Raw genomic sequence first — 19,931 nt, forward strand, 5'->3', positions numbered from 1 at the left:
ATGGGTCTGAAAGTCTATTTGCAAAATATTAGAGGTATGAATACTAAATGTGTAGATATTTTTAACACTATATTATGTACTGACTTTGATGTAATATGTTTATGTGAGACATGGCTAACTGATGCTGTATTTTATTCAGAAATTTTTGATGCTAGATATCGAGTAATAAGGCATGAGAGGGATTCCAATTTCTTGAAAAAGCATAACAAAGATCATGGAGGTGGAGTGCTAATTGCTTTATCAAAACATATAAACTACGAACTTTTAAACGTTAACGAAACTGATCTTGAAGATCTGTGGGTGCGTCTCCGTATAAATAGTTTTATTATTAATCTTTGCGAGGTTTACATACCTGCATATATTCCAATTGCTGTATTTAAACAATTCTTAAACAAATGTAATCAAATAGTTTCATCATCACCTACTATTAAAACTATCATCATGGGTGATTTCAATATACCCGATACTATATGGCAAAGCTATCATACGAACATTGCTCTCAAGAACAACGATAGGTTACATTTCCTCAATGATTTTATGAACAAAACTAAATGCAATATAATAAAATTACAAATTGCTGTAATAATGTTCTTGAATTAATACTTACAGATCTGAATGTAATTAATGTGTCTCGCACTGTTCCTATAAGCAGACCAGAAGATAAATTTCATCCACCAATTGATTTTACTATAGATTAATCCAAGCACTTTAGAGAGAACACACTATTTCCTATGTTAAATTTTAGAAAAACTGACTACGCGAAATGTATCACAGAAATAGGTGACATTGATTGGTTCAGTGCTGATTCATTACAATGCAATGATTTCGCAGATTTTTTCTATAACAATCTCTGGGATATAATTAATAAGAATACGCCTTCTGGATCACGTAAAAGTACTCGACATCCTACATGGTTTTCCAAACCACTAATTAAGACATTAAAAGAGCAAAGTAAATATCATCATCGATTTAAAGCCTACAACAACCCTCGCGACTATGATCAGTATGCTCTGCTAAGGACATTATTGATGAACCAATGTTTCCGGTCTTATATATGTAATATAGAGTGCAGTCTTAAAAATAATGTGAAAGCATTTTGGCGATATACCAAATCTAAGCGTATTACCAATGATCTGCCTAAGTCAATTAGATATTTGAATAAAACTGCTAGCTCTGGAAATGATATATCGAATCTTTTTGCTGAATACTTCTCATCTGTTTACAAATCTAATAACTCAACTACAGCGTATAATCCAGATTTTCCAAGTTCCAGTTACTCAACATGTTCAATTAAATTTTCTGAAAATGAAGTATATAAGCACATCAACAAAATCGACATTAACAAAGGTAGTGGACCAGATATGATACCACCAATATTTATTAAGATGTGTGCGTCGTCTCTGAAAGTACCTTTGACAATTATTATAAACAAATCACTAAGTGAAGGGGTTTTTCCTGAGCTATGGAAAATTGCTAAAATCACTCCCATACATAAAGCAGGTGACAAAACTGACGCAACTACCGGCCTATTAGTATATTAAACTGTTTTGCCAAAATATTTGAGAGTATAGTTTATAATTCACTCTATAATCATTTCAATCATAGACTCAATCCGGTTCAACATGGCTTTGTCAGTGGTAAGTCTACTGCATCCAATCTGTTAACATATTCAAATTACTTATGTCAATCTTTTAATAGTAAATCCCAAGTGGATTCAGTGTATATTGATTTTTCTAAAGCTTTTGCTCGGGTCAATCATTTTATTCTCTTAAACAAGCTAGAACACTTAGGTTTTAATGGTAATCTTCATCGTTGGTTACATAGTTATCTCATGAATCGTTCCCAGATAGTTGCATTGTATGGTTTTGAATCTATTCCTTTTGAACCCATTTCCGGGGTCCCTCAGGGCTCAAATTTAGGACCCCTGCTATTTTTGATCTTCATCAATGACCTTCTTGATAAAATGACATGTAAATGCTTAGCTTATGCTGATGATATTATACACCCAGGTATCAAGAATTGAAGATTGCTATTTACTTCAGCATAACGTTAATACTTTAAATGAATGGTGTAAAACTAACGACATGTCAGTAAATATAAAAAAATGACAATTTATTAGCTTCACAAAAAAAAGGAATACAATAAATTTTAACTATTCCATAGATGGTACCAATTTAGTCAGGGTTGGTGTTCTACGTGATTTAGGTGTGTGGTTCGATTCATCATTAAGTTTTAAACATCATTATGAAACCATAGTGAAAAAAGCAAGTAGGATGCTAGGATTTATGATGCGCACATCAAAACCATTCAAGCACATAGATTCGCTAAAGATACTTTACGCCTCACTAGTAAGACAGCAACTTGAGTACTGTTCCTCAGTCTGGGCACCCATTTACAAAGCTGACAAAGATAGTATAGAAACAGTTCAAAAGCGATTCATTAGAAAATTATGTATAAGAATGGGATTGAGACGAGCCATACCTGAGTATGAGGACCGCTTGGTATATTTTAAATTTCAAACTCTTAAATGCAGGCGAGAAATTGCTGACATGGCTATCCTACATAGGATTGTGCATGGGACTTTTAGCAATGATTTATTAACAGATGTTCACTTTATTACTCGCAAGCAAGCCACTCGTATGCCTACAATTGTTGCAATACCGCACTGTTACAACAATGTCGCATATAATAATCCACTTCATCGTATGTGCCAATTATATAACGAGTTAAATAGTATTAAAAATTGTGAAATTGACATATTTATTCAAAGTTTATATAATTTTAAAATAACAATTAAGAAGCACTGTACCATAGAACTCAAATATTAGTTGTACTTACATATTTTCAATGTGATTGTAAATAATATAACGCTGTGTACAATAGTTAGATTAAGAATTTTATAGTGATAAGATCTTTATTTTTATTTTATATTACACATGTTTTACTTTGTAATCGTTTTTGTACCTAAACTAAATAAATAAATAAATACAGCTGACGTATTGTGTCGTGTGTATATCTTATAAGTGATATTGAATGGATGTAGTGAAAAGTTCAATGTGTATACAGTAATGTGCATTGTTAAAATAGTGTTTATTTATTTATATATTATATGTTATTGAAAAATTAATAATTTTATTATTTTTAAACATTATGATATTTCTAATTTTAATATTAAAAGTTCTAAGTTTTCACTTAAACACTACACTTCTTTTCACAGTCTCTGTAACTAACTGCCAATTTTTTTGATTGTCTGCTGTTATTATTACAAAACAATATGATCTTGGGACATACTACTAACTGGCAACTCCATATTGCTTACTGAGACTATTAGACTCAGAAAGTGGCTAGAGGGGTAAAGGCGAACTCGAGCCTCTTTCTACGTCCAAGTTCCCGACGAATCAAACAGCTGTAGTCAGTCAATGACTGAATCCCAAAAAAGGCAGCAGCCAGTATTAAAGATAAAGAACCAGAGGAACTTATTGTACGAGCAGTGTTTGTCTGTGACAGTGTGGCAGAAGACCACCTGCTGCACCAATATTAAGATATTCATGACAATATTGTTGTTTTTCAATTTGTACAGACGGGGTGATAGTTTAATGATACACGCACGTGATATACTCCATGTGTATGTTATATAAGTTGTATCGCAGTCAGTGAACTGTTGACCATTTGTGTATTTATCTTCAGTAACGGCAAATATAACTCAATATTAACCGATTAATTTTATAAAAAGTTATTATAGAAGCTAAAGCGCTCCCACAAAATTCATCTTCAGAAATTAGAGACATTGCCTATTATTAAAATGGTTCATACCTTAAATTATGTCTTCTGTTTGCTAAATAGTTAAATGAAGATGTCAACATAGGCGGAGATACATCTGCTCCATATGAATCAGGGAAGCGTGGCTGTTCTATACTTTCTGGATCACTTGATTCTATCTGAAATAATGGAAACGGGTCAATCATCTAAATTAACCGAAAAATAAATATTACCTGTGTTCCCCACAACTCACAGGACCATGGAAATATAAACTATAAGTAATTAAATTATAATATGTAAAAAATACGCCTTAAGAAGTAGACGATAATTTTTTTGACTTACACTCATCTACAAACATTTAAATAAAATTATTTTTAAAAGATTAAATTGTTCATTCAAAAAATATCTCCAATCACAATTTTAATTTAAGAAATAAGGAAAAAATCGAAGTGCTCAAAACTAGGCTTTACAAAATAATTAATTCATTTGTTAACTGTATACGTTTTAACAATACTCCTCCGAACGATATCCATAATTTTGACAAATAATAGACTTGAAAATGTTATTATATTAAGTTAAGTGAGTTATATATAATAATACCTGTTACAATACAAAACACTTTATTAATGAGAAGCCTTCTTCGTCATTCATTACATTATCTATATTGAGTATCTGTGTTATTACATATTCGTAATCACAAAAAAAAATTTACTCAATGAGTTTCTTCCAGCTTTTTCTCAGAAGAGAAGTCGTTGAGTGCAAGCTTAGCTTAAGTCCACCATAACGACGACTGAAGAAAAACTCACACAATAAGCCGAACAAAAAGGAGAACAACATTTCCTTGCGACATCACAACATGTTGTTTGACGTGTTATAATTCCCGAATAATTAATAATACAGTCATCGGTGTAGCTAGGTCCTTGTTACCTGTCATTGGATTTGTACAATTTCGCTGTCACTCATAGCTATCACTCATTAAAAATGCGTTCCGATTGTCATACTAAATAAGTAAACAAGACCGCGTATCACATAAATCATTCATAGATCTCCACTTATTTCAATGAAATCAATATTCAAATGAGTTTGGGGTGTATCCTTCTATTATAATATATACTTCTATCATTTGGTATACTTTCTAATGTATACGGTTGTTTAATAATAATTAACATTGTTCTGTGTATAATGAAGTGCGCTTGACCTTTCTATTGGTCTGTCTTATCTTAAGCTCATCATAATCTCAGTTGTAAGATGACTATAAATACCAAATCAAAGGTTGCGCTAAGCTTCAACTGAGCAAAGTTTTACATAAGTAAAGTCTGAGCAAAGTCTAAGTATACTATAGATCTGAGCGTTACAATCATAGTGTCAGCTGGTCAGCTCGTCTATAGGCTAGTATAATGAGTGATCAATTTTGATTTGTCAATGTGTGCGGTGGATAGTGGCTTAGTATTCAAAATACTTAGGAGATTATTCCAGGCGTGGTTGTCTCATTACGACTTGTCAATCGAAATCGGTTACAGTCACAATAGATTTTGCTTTCCTTTTCTATCTCGCTCTTACGGAGGTAAGAGATGTTTATCTCTCTTGCACGCCTTGTTCGTCTGTGGTAAAAAGACATATTCTATGGCGCGCTACATTAAGCGTAGCTTCCGTAAGATTCATTGACAGTCAGTATTAAGGATGATAGATAGTACAAAGAGGTCATTAGAGCTGACTTATACCCTATTACTGCCAGGGATAACGATGATAAACGAGGTGAGGTGTCGTAGGATTAGCTTCGTAATAGACACACTTAATGCTAGCTAATAAGTAAGTTCTTTGTAGGTGTTAGCTAGAGGTGCATACCAAAAAGAAAGCAACTGTTAATCCCATAGAAATCTAAATAAGAGGGTTATATAAAATGTTATAATTAGTGCTAATTAGTTACTATATATATGTATATCTGGGCTGCGGAATACCAACTCCGTCTTTGTGCTTTATATATTATGATATATTTGAGTCTCCAGGTGGTTGAAGGTCTGTTCACTAGAACGTGTCAACAATGGCCATTTTCAACAAATATGGTTGTTTACATTGTGAACAATCGTGAAACTGGACTTCATTTTTTGAACTAATTTGAGTATTATTTCTAAGTTTTAACTACCGTTGCATATGCTTAATCAGGCATGCATACACGGGCCGGAGACATGCGACGGAGGAGCGGGTCGTCATCAGTACTTTATGTTGCTACGTCTGCCTGCGACGCTCCGGATATTGAGGGACGTGTTCTGAAGGATCAATGCAAAAAGACATTGACGTACTATAAACCACTAGACTTCCAATCGCCTATTAAAAGATTGTCAAAAAATGTCTGAGCGGTGTTGTATACAAGTATATTAACTTATAAAGATAACATTAAAACATTCATTCAAACAACATTTTGTTTTAACAATGGAAATGTATTTATTTAGCAAAATTATTAAATATTGTATTTAAAGGGGCATTTACCCGAAATACGATAGTCCATCCATTTTAAGTTCGGGTATGCTGTTATTTAGACAGTTCTTCAATGAACACAACAAAGTGCGGTCGAAACTCAAGTGAACCAAAATTCTGCCTCGTAGACGCATTGACAATGAAAAATTTGCCAGTAATCTTTATAGTGCTAAAATTCTTTGTTATAATAAAAATATTCGGTTCTTAAGAAATCATAAGCCACAGAATCAGTTTTTGAATATTTTTTATAATTATGGATGAATATTGATGAAGGTAGTGTTGTAAATAAAATAATAATAATAAATAATTCTTTTTAATGATTTTTATTCTGTTACCTGTGTTCTATATTGAACTATTCTTCGACGAGTGAACCCAGGACAGCCACGACACAGACAGACTAACGCGTACAAACACTTGAACCAACTTGCCAACAGCTCACCTGGAACACATGATCGATGTCATTTTGGGAATGATATTTCCATTGAAATATAAATCCCGTTTATTATAACAGCTATAATATTTATTAGTATAATAATATATTTAATAAATATGACCGGCATAAATTATTCTTAGATATAAAATACTATTAAAATCACTTCACAATATTAAGTGATTATTGTTATTACATTAGGTTCTGGTGATATCACCGAATAGAAAATACAAGAGGAAGTATGGATATTACATTTATGACAGCTGACATTAAAACAAAAAAAAAACTAAAGGAAGAAAGTGAAAAACACAAATAAAATATAAATTGTTATAATATAAAGGCTTAAGATAATATAAAGATTACCAATACTTTATAAAGCTCCGCGAAACATCATTGTAAGATATACAAAAAGCATTAATTGTGCGCTTTTAGATTGTCACTAAAAGGCTCTTTTAAATTAAATACATAATAATAATATCATACACCGAGTATATTATAATATGTTTACACATATATATAATAGCAAGGATAGAAAGGATTGTGTTATTTTTCTATAAAATTAATTTTCCTTGTTTAAAATGTTCTTACGTCTATTTCTTTTCTTTTTAGTAATTTTTTAATTTATATTATTTATAACAGCTAAAATTTGTGAGTGGCTTAGGAAATTGTAATTATTCCAACCCTGGTTCTCAATTAGTTTTAACTGTTGTAAATCAAAAACATGATATAACATACATATACATTACATATAGTCAAAGTTAGGTTACTATGCTTCTCATGGTCTCAAACGATACCTACATGACAAGTACTATACAGATACCTACGAGCCTCGTTCTGAAATAAATTGTAATTATAAATTTATGATTGATTACAATAACAGATAAACTTACCTACATTACTGAGGTATAAGAGAAAGAGGGGCATTCCTAGCAGTGCGTAAAACACGGTCACTATCTTACCCCAAGCCGTCCGGGGACTGAGATGCCCATAACCTAAAACACAAGACATTTAACAATATCATTTTATGCAACGATCTGAACTAGAAATTAAAATTTCAAAAGAGTTCTTATTTAATAAAGTAATCGTTAAAGAACAGTCAGGCTTGAAAACATTTTAATAGAACAATGTTTAATATATATAATTTTCCCTTACTGTTTTTTACTTTTAATTTTAACACAGAAATATCAGCACGAATCAGAGACGATTTAAAATTGAATCAGATGGCGAAGTGGTTTTACCTCTCTAGCGAGTTACTATATAAGTAAAACTGCCACATCACATAGACAGCGGTTCTCAGTTCAAACGTGTATTTTTGCAGTACGATGTTTGTCAAATTCAAATATTAAACGTAAAATTAGCACTTTTGAAATTATTTGAATGTACCGTGCATAATACCAAAACATCTTAGGGCAAATACCAAATATAAGGTAAATAATAAAAATACACAACAATAACTAAATCAATCATTTATATGATATGAATTTATGACATCATCATATAAATAGTTAAACGGCCTTACAAATAAATATGTGTTATACTATATTCCACCGTTATACTGGGTATGGTTGGTGTAATATGAAAATAGATCAAAAAAATTGTTGACAATTAAACCAAATATTGCCTTCTCTCTTCTGTTAAGTGAAAATCATGTCAAAATGCACGGTTCGGCAACAGTGCAACCAAAGAGAAGACACAAAAAATGTATCTTTGTCTGCTCTGTGCATATATGTAAGTTTGACGTATTGATACTTCATTTTTCGAATTCGTTCTATAAGACAGGCCACACACCAAAGTAATAATAATACTCTACACGCAAGCAACGTTATATATATATACTAGTGGACCCGACAGACGTTGTCCTGTACATACGTCTTAAATTTGAAAAATCGGTCCAGCCGTTAGGAGGAGTTCACTAACATACACATGAGCAGGAAATTTATGTAATATGGACGGAATTGAGAATCTAAACCAATCTCAAATTCATTGAAACAAACAAAAAAATCATCAAAATCGTTCCAGTCGTTTTGGAGGTAGTTTAATTGTGAATCTAAACCATTTTCGAATCCACCTGAATACACACAACAATCTCAAATTCACTGGAACACACAAAAATATCATCTAATCGGTCCAGCCGTTTAGGAGGTAGTTTAATTGCGAATCTAAACCATCCTCGAATCCACCTGAAGACACACAGAAAGTTTCATCAAAATCGGTCCAGCCGTCTAGGAGGAGTTCAGTGACATACACACGCACACAAGAAATATATATATTAAGATATATACACATAGCGATATATATCGATTTCATGTAAAACAGTGCTATTGCGTAATCCACCAATTGGAAATCATCGTCAGACGATATAGATACTGACACCAGAGTGGGTCAGGGATTGGAAATAATACTCCGCTTATAGGAACGAGTCTTTATTTGCGTTCACTTTTTCTGAACTTGCACTTCGCCGGTCTGCCGCTGTTCCTCTTATGGGCGGCGGTACGTTCAACGCGTCACACTGCACCGAACACTAAGTCTCTTCTATCTTCTTCTTCTTGGAACACTTCCACTTTTCACTACTTCTTCTTTTCTTCTTCTTCTTTACACTTTCGAGTCAGAACTAGATCTGCCGTAGGCCACGCTTAGTACGGCTTATATACCCCCGGATCTGTTCTATTGTCAAAATGATTCTCCCATTCCATCTTTAAATTTAAATTGTACTAGAAATTTCTTTTAACTATTTTTATCTTGCTTACACATTTTCCATCCCTTTTTTTCTGTTCGATTTGATCCTGAACTTACTAGAAATTTCCTTTAACTTTACAAAACCCAAAAAATTCCATACATTGGTAGGTGTATCGAACCCGGGTCTACAGCGTCTAAAGTAAACACTTTTACGCTAAAGCTAAAGTATTGCTGACGGAGCTGTTGAAATTATCAATGTGTTGAAGTTTGACAACTCTCGTCATGTACGTTGCTGCACGATATGACGTTTGACAACTCTCGTCATATACGTCGAAGCGTTGCTACGCGACAATACGATTTGTAGTGTGATTATAGTTTTTGCGTGAAATTCAATATGAGCTTTTATTTTGTAACCCTATGTGGGCGTAAAATAGTGAGATTGTCACAAACTGCTCTCTAATAAATCTGTGTATCTATGCGTGTTTGCATTTAAATTTTATTTATTTATTTTTTTATTACGTTTATTTACAATCACAATAATACACACAAATATAGAAAAGTAGAACTAAAAACTAGGAACTAAATGTAGTGATTACTTACAAATAAACACAGCATGCACAGAAGAAATTAATTTTAGGTATTATATACAATAAGTTACAAATTAAACATTTTTTTTTTAAATTTATAAATGAGTTTTACATAGTTACATCAATTTTCCACTATTAAATATTACCAATGATGCTGCAAATGGTCTTGCGGAATTTGGCTAAGGAATCAGCAAATATATTAATATCAGCTATGCTATAAGAATTTAAAATTTTACATAATCGAGGGACTGGGGAATTGGTACCTAGGATAGTTCGACGAAGTGGAAGACAAAGTGGAGTAATAGGCTTACGTGGAATTCGTACTGGTACTCTTAGACCAAATTTATTTAGCAATTCGGGACATTTCCCTTCCCATGGACTTACCAACTGTACGGTCAACAGCATGTCGACTGTACATCACGTTTCGCGTGTCAGCGTTTACGTCGCCTCGCGTTATTTCCTAAGTAATATTGTAACCAGTTCGCGACAAGCCGCCGATCGATTCGCGGGCTCATTACCATACCAACATTTTACCATTTTACCATATAGCATAAGTTAAGGTTTCAATATACCATTTGAGCCTAACTTGTGTTTTACTCTGTACGGAACCAAACCAACGTACATTGTGGTCCTTCGGCCTTTTGTTAACCAGTGACCAGAATTTTTTTAACCATTCCAAGGACATTGTGGTCCTTCGGCCTTTTGTTAACCAGTGACCAGAATTTTTTTTAACCATTCCAAGGACATTGTGGTCCTTCGGCCTTTTGTTAACCAGTGACCAGAATTTTTTTTAACCATTCCAAGGACATTGTGGTCCTTCGGCCTTTTGTTAACCAGTGACCAGAATTTTTTTTAACCATTCCAAGGACATTGTGGTCCTTCGGCCTTTTGTTAACCAGTGACCAGAATTTTTTTTAACCATTCCAAGGACATTGTGGTCCTTCGGCCTTTTGTTAACCAGTGACCAGAATTTTTTTTAACCATTCCAAGGACATTGTGGTCCTTCGGCCTTTTGTTAACCAGTGACCAGAATTTTTTTAACCATTCCAAGGACATTGTGGTCCTTCGGCCTTTTGTTAACCAGTTAACCATTTTAACCAAAATTCGTCGCGTGTGTAGTGAACCAAATTAGTGTTGACCAAAGTGCTTGTGTGTGGAGTGTAACCAGTTCACCAGATCGGCGATACTACCAGCGACTACCAACGGGGAGACTGCTGAGGACACACCAGGTCACCACGTACCAGTCTTCAAGTAAGATCTTTCCTTTTTATCACTCACCACTCTTTACCACTCTCTTTTGACCCGTAACCATGGAGGCTCTATTAACCACCCAAAACCAGATTATGTCCGCGATTAACACGCAGTGTGTTAATTTCAAGAAGGACGGGCCAGAACGAAAGACACCCGCCTATATTGAAAAACGTCTCAACGCTTTAGACTCGTACTGGAGTGAATTCCAGACCAACCATACTAGGCTTTGTGCTGAGTTTGAAGACCCTAACCATCGCTACTTCGCGGAAAACCATTACCAGCGGACGAAAGATTTTTACCAGGAAGTTAGGAATATGATTTCTAATTACGTAACCAGCGATCCCAGCAAACCATTACTGAGACCTGCTACACCATTATCGCAGGGCTCAGATAGGCGCGATATTTTCTCTCCCGCTCAGGAGGGTCCCTCTTTTAGCTTCCCTGCACCAAAGCTATCGAACCAGGGCAACTCCAGTAGGGTCGAAGAAATGCTGCGAAAGCAGAAGAGCAACTTCAAGGCGCTATCCCGTACCATAGAGGCTGTCGACCTTGAAAGCTGCTCCGACCGCTGGGAGTTCGAAGATATTTTACGAACTATCCAATCAAGATGGTCGGTCATCGATTCTCTTCACTGGGACATCGACAGCGAAGGGCTGCTCGACAACGAAGAGTATGAGACAGCATTCGCTGAGATGGAGAAGAAATACAACACCATGAAGAAGGCAGTGAACAGACAGATGTGGTCGTCATCTTACAGGGAACGTTCAACCCCACAAATGGACATTCCCACCTTCAGCGGAACCTACCAAGATTGGATATGTTTTAAAGATTTATTCTCCGAAACAATTCACCATAATAAATCTTTACCAAATGCGCAGAAAATGCAATTCTTGAAAAGTAAGCTCCGTGGCGAGGCTGAAAAATTAGTTCACCATTTACGCATCAATTCTGAAAACTACGAAGTATGCTGGGACATATTAAACCAACGTTACCATAATACTAGGTTAATATTTAATTCTCACATACAATTGTTACTAACCATGCCTACGATTCAACATCAATCTGCAGCGGTCATCAAAAAGTTACATGACACCACCAACGAGTGTCTTAACTCTATAAAAGCAATGGGCATCGACATTTCCAACTGGGACCCATTGATCGTCTATATTTTGTGCCAAAAGTTAGATACTGAAACCCATAATGATTACATTGTGTCGCTTAAGAATCCAAAAGAATTGCCTACTTTGTTAGATTTTTTGAAATTTTTAGAAATTAAATTTACTTCGTTAGAAAGCTCTCGTCGTAAGCAGGACTTCAACAAATCAAATTCATCCCAGGTACACCAAAACCAATACCAAAAACCATGGGCTGAAAAGCATACCAATAACCATTTACATAATTTTATGAACAGAAATTTTAAACCAAGACCAGCTGTAATAAACCACGTCAATACGAAACCAGTACATATTGCGCCACAACGGAAATGCATACTCTGTAAAACGTGTTGCCATGAATTGTTTAAATGCAAACAATTTCTAGAATCCGCACCGCTGAATCGACTTAAGGTCATTGAATCCAACAAATTATGTAAAAACTGTTTAATTAACCATTATGACAAGGAATGTTCTTCGGAAAAAACTTGCCGTTTTTGTAACCAGCAGCATAATACTCTTCTGCATAATGCTCTTGTCACTTTTGCACCATCTACTTCTAGAAATACCGAGATCGAAAATTCTCCTAGAAAATCCAATATATGCGTTACCAATGCCCCACAAGAAACCATGCCCAAATTATTAGCAACAGCTAAAGTTAATATTATGTCTATGGATGGCTGTCACCATACCATGCGAGCCCTCATAGACCCGTGCGCGGAGTCATCTCTCATTACAGAGAATGCCGCTCAACTTTTAGGCCTACCCAGGATTAAGCGCCACTGTGTGGTGGTCGGAGTAGGCGCAAAAGCCAACAATAGTAAGGGAGTCGCACAGCTTTCAGTGTCATCTCTTCATAATAATTTCACATTTAAAACGGAAGCCTATGTGATGAAGCATGTCGTCGGGAATTTACCACACGAAACATTAGAAAAACCAGCTTGGCCGTATTTACAAAATTTACCACTCGCAGATCCAGAGTTTTATAAAAGTAGACCAATAGATTTAATTTTAAGCGTTGAAGTTTACGAATTAATTATTTTACCAGGTTTAATTCGTAATGGCACATCACTACCAATCGCGCAAAATACCAAGCTCGGTTGGATTCTTAGTGGTACCATAAAACCAAACCAAACATATTGCAACGTCGTCATGGTCGACTTGCAGGATATACAGCGGTTCTGGGAGATTGAAGATATCTCAGACAACTCTGTAAATATTACGGATGAAGATAACCATTGCCTTCATCATTATCAACAGCATACTACGCGCAAACCAGACGGACGTTATGTTGTACGGTTACCATTAAAACCAGAGATTACCGAAAAATTGGGTGAGTCTAAAACCAAAGCCGTAGCCCAATTTCGGCAATTAGAACGCAGATTTTGTAAAAATAAAATTATCGAACAGAACTACAAACAATTTATCCATGAATATATTAATTTAAACCATATGAAGAAATGTAATAGTAATCCGATACTTCAGTGCTATTTACCTCACCATTGTGTAATCAGAACGGATTCCACGACGACTGCCACGCGAGTTGTTTTTAATGCCTCAGCGAAAACTTCGACTGGACTTTCGTTGAATGACCTTATGTACTCTGGACCAAATTTACAAGAGGATTTGTTTACTCTCATATTAAAGTGGAGGCAGTACCAAATAGCCTTCACAGCCGATATAGAGAAGATGTTCAGATTTATAGATGTCCATGATGATGACCAGCCGCTCCAGAAGATCGTGTGGAGGGACTCTGAAAAGCAACCATTAGAAGAATACCAACTTACCACTGTCACATACGGCACCAAGGCCGCACCATTCCTAGCCATGATGACATTGAAACGTCTGGCTAAGGATGAAGGTCACCGTTACCCAGAAGCAGCAGAAGTTCTGGCTACCAGGCTCTACATGGATGACCTCCTCCATGGACATCATGACCTCCAGTCTGCAAAGAGGCTGATTTCCGACCTCATAAATCTCCTTAAGTTAGGTGGATTCAATCTAAGGAAGTGGTCGTCAAATCAACCAGATGTACTACCAGATAACCAGTTACCATGCGAAGACCAAGCATATGTTTTTAAATACCAGGAATCAACCAAGGCATTAGGACTTAAGTGGCATCCCGACGAAGATTATTTCACTTTTCAATTGAATTCCGAACCAGTCAGTAAACTCACCAAAAGAAGTTTACTCTCGAATATATCGAAGATATTTGATCCGCTTGGATGGCTTTCACCAGTTACCACCAAGTTGAAACTACTCTTCCAGGAAGTATGGCTCTTAAATCTTCTGTGGGACGACGAATTACCAGCTGACATCAACACAAAATGGAAAACCATAGAGGCTGACATCACGAAAATTAGCCATATTACCATACCAAGGTGGTTGCAGTCTTCTAAGAACGACACCATTGAATTACATGGGTTTTGTGATTCATCACAAAATGCCTACGCTTGTGTTGTATACTGCAGAGTCAACAATATTACCAGCAACCAGTCTTCTGTAGTATTAGTAGCTTCGAAGTCTCGTCTCGTACCTGTAAAGAAAAATGTATCGTTACCTAGATTAGAGTTATGTGCAGCGGTTCTACTTACCAAGGTCATGAAGATCACCTGTAAATGCCTATCAGATTACAACATCAAAATCTACGGTTGGTCTGATTCGACAGCTGTGTTAGGCTGGCTCAACGGCGACCCATGTAAATGGAAACCATTCGTCGCGAATAGGGTGAAGCAGGTCATTGACATTATACCATCGAGTAGCTGGCATTATGTGTCAACAAAGGACAACCCAGCTGACTGCGCAAGTAGAGGCATTACCACAGAACAGCTGATTAACCATTCCATGTGGTGGATAGGTCCCCACTGGCTACGATCGTTTGAAGAGTCCAAATTAACCAATAAATTATATACAACCTGCGAAGAGCTTAAAAAACCATTATTAAATATAAATGTAAACACAATTAAATATCAAAACAAGGTTATAGATAGTATAATTAGCAGATACAGCGATTTTACGCGAGCTTCAAGAGTGCTTGCGTGGGTGTTACGTTTTACACCTAAGTCATTTAATACTAATAAAACAAACTACTTAACTATATTAGAAATAAGAAAAGCTAAAAACTTAATTATAAGGCATATACAACAAGTAGAATTTTTAGAAGATATACAATATATTAAAAACCATAACCAACCTAACCCTAAGAGTAAATTATTAAAATTGAAACCATTTATTGATAACCAGGGGCTCTTGAGGGTTGGGGGGCGATTGACCAACGCCAAAATAGAAGATAGTATGAAACATCCGTGTATTTTACCACATAACCATTTGCTTACTGACATGATTATTGACCACGCGCATAAGATGGCCTTTCATGGGGGTCCCCGGTTAACCCTTGCTTGGCTGCGTCAAGAATATTGGATCCTGGGAGGAAACAATGCTGTAAAGAAGAGGCTACGGAGATGTGTGCTATGTAGAAGGCACGACCCCCTGAAACACGACCAGTTGATGGGAGACTTACCACCTGCAAGAATCAACAGGACCCGCCCCTTTTACCATTTGGGGGTTGATTTTACTGGTTTTGTTGACGTCAAGTCTGCGAAGGGTAGATCAGTGAGATGTACCAAAGGATATGTCGCCGTCTTCGTGTGTATGGCGACCAAGGCTGTACATTTGGAGTTGGTCTCTGATCTCACCGCCTCAGCATTTTTGGCAGCCCTCAGAAGACTTGCGGCCAGGAGAGGATCGCCCGGTCACATTTACAGTGACAACGGGACGAACTTTATAAAAGCAAATAGAGTTTTGCAAGAGGAGATTGTTAACTTGAAAACCATATTGAATGACCAGTTTTATGCAGAAATAGCTGAAATGTCGATAGAATGGCACTTCAACGCACCATCTTGGCCAAGCGCAGGCGGTCTCTGGGAGGCTGCAGTGAAGAGCTTGAAATACCACCTGAAGCGAGTAATAGGAGAACAAAAACTCACCTACGAGGAGTTCTCTACTCTTCTAGCTCAGCTAGAAGGATGCCTTAACTCCAGACCTCTGTGCCCGCTGAGTGAAGACGTCGAAGACTTAGATTGTTTGACCCCTTCTCATTTTCTGTCCAGTGGACCAACATTGACCATTGTTGAGTCAGAACACGACTTACGAACCAGATGGCAGTTAGTGCAGAAGATTTACCAAGATGTGTGGAAGAGATGGAGAGCGGAGTACCTCACACAGTTGAACGCTAGGTCCAAGTGGCGACGTTCACAACCAATTTTAAATGTTGGCGGCATTGTAATTATACACGATGCTAACCTGCCACCGGGTAAATGGGCTCTCGGTCGAATCGTGCAGCTACATCCGGGGCAAGATGGGCTAGTTCGAGTAGTCTCTGTTAAAACCAAAAATGGCATTATGAAGCGACCAGTAGTCAAACTATCTCTTTTACCTATTAACCACTCCAACGACGAAGACAGTAACCAAATTCATGAAACCACTGACCATAACCAGCCGAAACACCAGTCGAACGACGATTTACCAAAACCAAAGCGACGAGCTAGAAAAGGAATTGTTAATTTATTTACCATGGCACTTATGTTGTTTACCTTTTTATTTTCACCAGCCACGTGTGCATACAACGCTATAAACTTCAACGACAGTCAAAGTTTATATTTAGATAAAATATCAACCATGCGACTAGTTCAGGACGAATGGAAACTAGTTGTATACTACGATTTAAAACCATATTGGCAAGGCAGTAAATTGTTATCCAAATATATTGATCATATGGAATATATTTGCAAGGAATCGTCAGTCAGAAACCATTGTGAATCTATTTTAATACAATTACAGCACAGTTATACAGAGTTATCGCATTACAATAACATTCTGTCGACGCAGCAGTTCCCACGCGGGCACGCGCGGCGCAGGCGCGGCCTTATCAACGCTGTGGGTAATGTTGCACACGCGCTGTTCGGTGTACTCGATGACCAATTCGCTAAGCAGTATATTCAGGACATCGATTTAATTAGGGAAAACCAAAACCATCTTGCTGCTCTATGGAAAAACCAGACTTCCGTAATAGAAGCAGAATATAATGTATTGAAGAGGATGCAAGGCTCAATTGACAAACAATATAAAATATTTACTCATTACCTTAACCAGTTAAAGAACGCTACCAATGATGTCAAGAGTCAATTGAAAGACGTGGAAAACAATAATGAATTTTTATTATGCGCTATGGCAGCTAACAGCTTGGAGTCGAATTTGAAGAATGTGCAGGATGTTCTTTTAGATACTGTTTCGGAGGTGTACTTTGGGAAGTTCAACATACATCTTTTGAAACCCGACCAGCTTCTAGAAGAATTAAATATTATTTCCGGAAGATTGTCCAACGATTTAAGTTTACCAATAGAGAACACGCATACAGAATTAACCAAAATGTACCATTTACTCAAGGTCAGAGCGAAAATGCTAAATGACTATTTTATTTTTGAAATTAGAATACCATTAGTGAGTAGAGACCATTACAAAGTATATAAAATTTATCCTGTACCAAGACGGAACGGCAAAACCATGGTCACCCTAGTTCCAGTTTCGGATTACATTGCGATCAACTTACGAAGAGACTCATTTATGACCATATCACACTTAGAATTAAATAATTGTCTTCCTTTAGATACTGAGACACAACTTTGTCCTTTGGAAAAACCAATTTCTCATATGAGTCATGATGACGTCATGTGCTCCAAAGACCAGGAGACGAAGCAGTGCAGAACCAAAACTGCCAAATGTCTAGATTGGTGGTCTCAGCTAAGCGAGGTCAATACATACTTTTTCTTTTGCTGCGACTCGTATCCAGTACGTATCATCTGTGGAGAGCAAATGTTTTCCAATCATCTTAATAATAGCGGCATTATTAGGTTGGGTCCAGATTGTGTTCTGAAAGGACAAGACATTACCATTTATGCTCGGAGGCTTCAGAACAATACATTAACCATACAGACGGATATACCAGCGATAGACATTCACCCCATCAACCACATCTTTAACCAGAATAAGACGTTCGTGTCGCTGATTTCGGAGCCAGCATCAGTGATGGGTGGTTACGATCAGGAGCTAGATGATATAGGCGCAAAAATAAAACAAATGAATTCAGAGAGTGGTCTAAAGGGTGGTATATCTTATCACGACGTTCACCACTACGTCGCGATATACGTGGTGGCGGGTGTGCTGGTGGCCGGGGCCGCCGCGTACGCCGTGCGGCGGTGGTGCCCGCGCCGCAGCCGCCGCCAGGACTCCAGCGCGCCGCCCGCGCCGGCAGCCGCTGGCGCAGGGCCAGCCGCGTCGCACCCGCCGCGCCCTGAGCCGCGGGGTCTGACGAACGCAGCGTTTGTGTATAGTGTTAGTGACCAGTGTGTAAGTGTAGTTAACCACGGGCAATCTAGTGCTAGTAAAAATAGTGATAAGTGTAGTGATGAAGTGAAAGACCAATCCACTTCTCCTGTAGTGCATAGGCATAATTTTAGTGATTACTGTGGCTAGAGACATTAAGGTTACCATTAGATAATGCAAATTTGTTTATCACCTTGTCTCACGTCACTCGCTAACCATAACCATTTCTTTTTTGTACCATCTTCACCACCACTCTTTCTTCTCTCGCGGTGGCAGCATGTACGGTCAACAGCATGTCGACTGTACATCACGTTTCGCGTGTCAGCGTTTACGTCGCCTCGCGTTATTTCCTAAGTAATATTGTAACCAGTTCGCGACAAGCCGCCGATCGATTCGCGGGCTCATTACCATACCAACATTTTACCATTTTACCATATAGCATAAGTTAAGGTTTCAATATACCATTTGAGCCTAACTTGTGTTTTACTCTGTACGGAACCAAACCACCGTACACCAACCTTTCGGTTATCAAGATCTACATCCCATTTTCGCCAAGCCACTACGACTCCGCCACCAATGGAGGGGCACTGATAACCAGTGAGCTCCCCTCCTCCATAGCCCCCGTGTCGGTAAAGCTACCTCCACCACGTTAGACGGGTAACCGCCGAGGAACCTTTCGGAACCATCTACTTCAGGTCAATTGAAGGCCACCGCGCCCGTTGCTCGGATAACCGAGATGAGGATGAGATACTTGGCCAACTTTTTTGGATGAGCACCCTAAAGTACAGCTGAACACCCTATACCTACTGTCCACTAACAGACGTGACAACATACATCGTGCCTGTTTTAGCAATTCGGGACAGTCGATAAAGCCGTTCAATAATTTATGAGTAAACAGAAGATCGAGAAGTTCTCTACGTTAATCCAAAGTGGTAGTTTTAAAGATGGCGAGCCTTTCTTTGTAAGAAGAAATTTTCTTGGCTTTACCGGCCCTAAATGCCACTTGCCACAGAAATCGCTTCTGAATACGTTCCAGTCTTAGGATATGCGTAGCATAGTGAGGACGCCAGACAACTGAATCATACTCCAAGATACTCCTAACCAGACTGAAATAAAGGAGCTTTTTTATTTTTAAGCTTTTAAAAATTTTTGTGCTACGTATAACAAACCCAAGCATTTTAGAAGCATGTTTTATTATGTTTTCTAAATGGGGAAGAAAAG

The 19,931-nt window shown here is 37.2% G+C and overlaps 1 protein-coding gene across 3 annotated transcripts in view; it reads right to left on the bottom strand.

Moving 5' to 3' along the window:
• LOC126973999 (potassium channel subfamily K member 1) overlaps positions 1-19,931 on the bottom strand; it is a 71,395-nt gene that overhangs the window by 13,761 nt on the left and 37,703 nt on the right. For all 3 annotated transcript variants that reach the window (XM_050821352.1, XM_050821351.1, XM_050821350.1), the window contains 3 exons: positions 7,555-7,656; positions 6,570-6,673; positions 3,814-3,938 (listed from right to left, as the gene is read on the bottom strand). In XM_050821352.1, the coding sequence (XP_050677309.1) occupies positions 3,814-3,938; positions 6,570-6,673; positions 7,555-7,656 (331 nt within the window). The remainder of the gene's footprint in view (positions 1-3,813; positions 3,939-6,569; positions 6,674-7,554; positions 7,657-19,931) is intronic.

This window comes from Leptidea sinapis, chromosome 31, assembly GCF_905404315.1.
Source record: "Leptidea sinapis chromosome 31, ilLepSina1.1, whole genome shotgun sequence".
Classification (NCBI taxonomy): Eukaryota; Metazoa; Arthropoda; class Insecta; order Lepidoptera; family Pieridae; genus Leptidea; species Leptidea sinapis.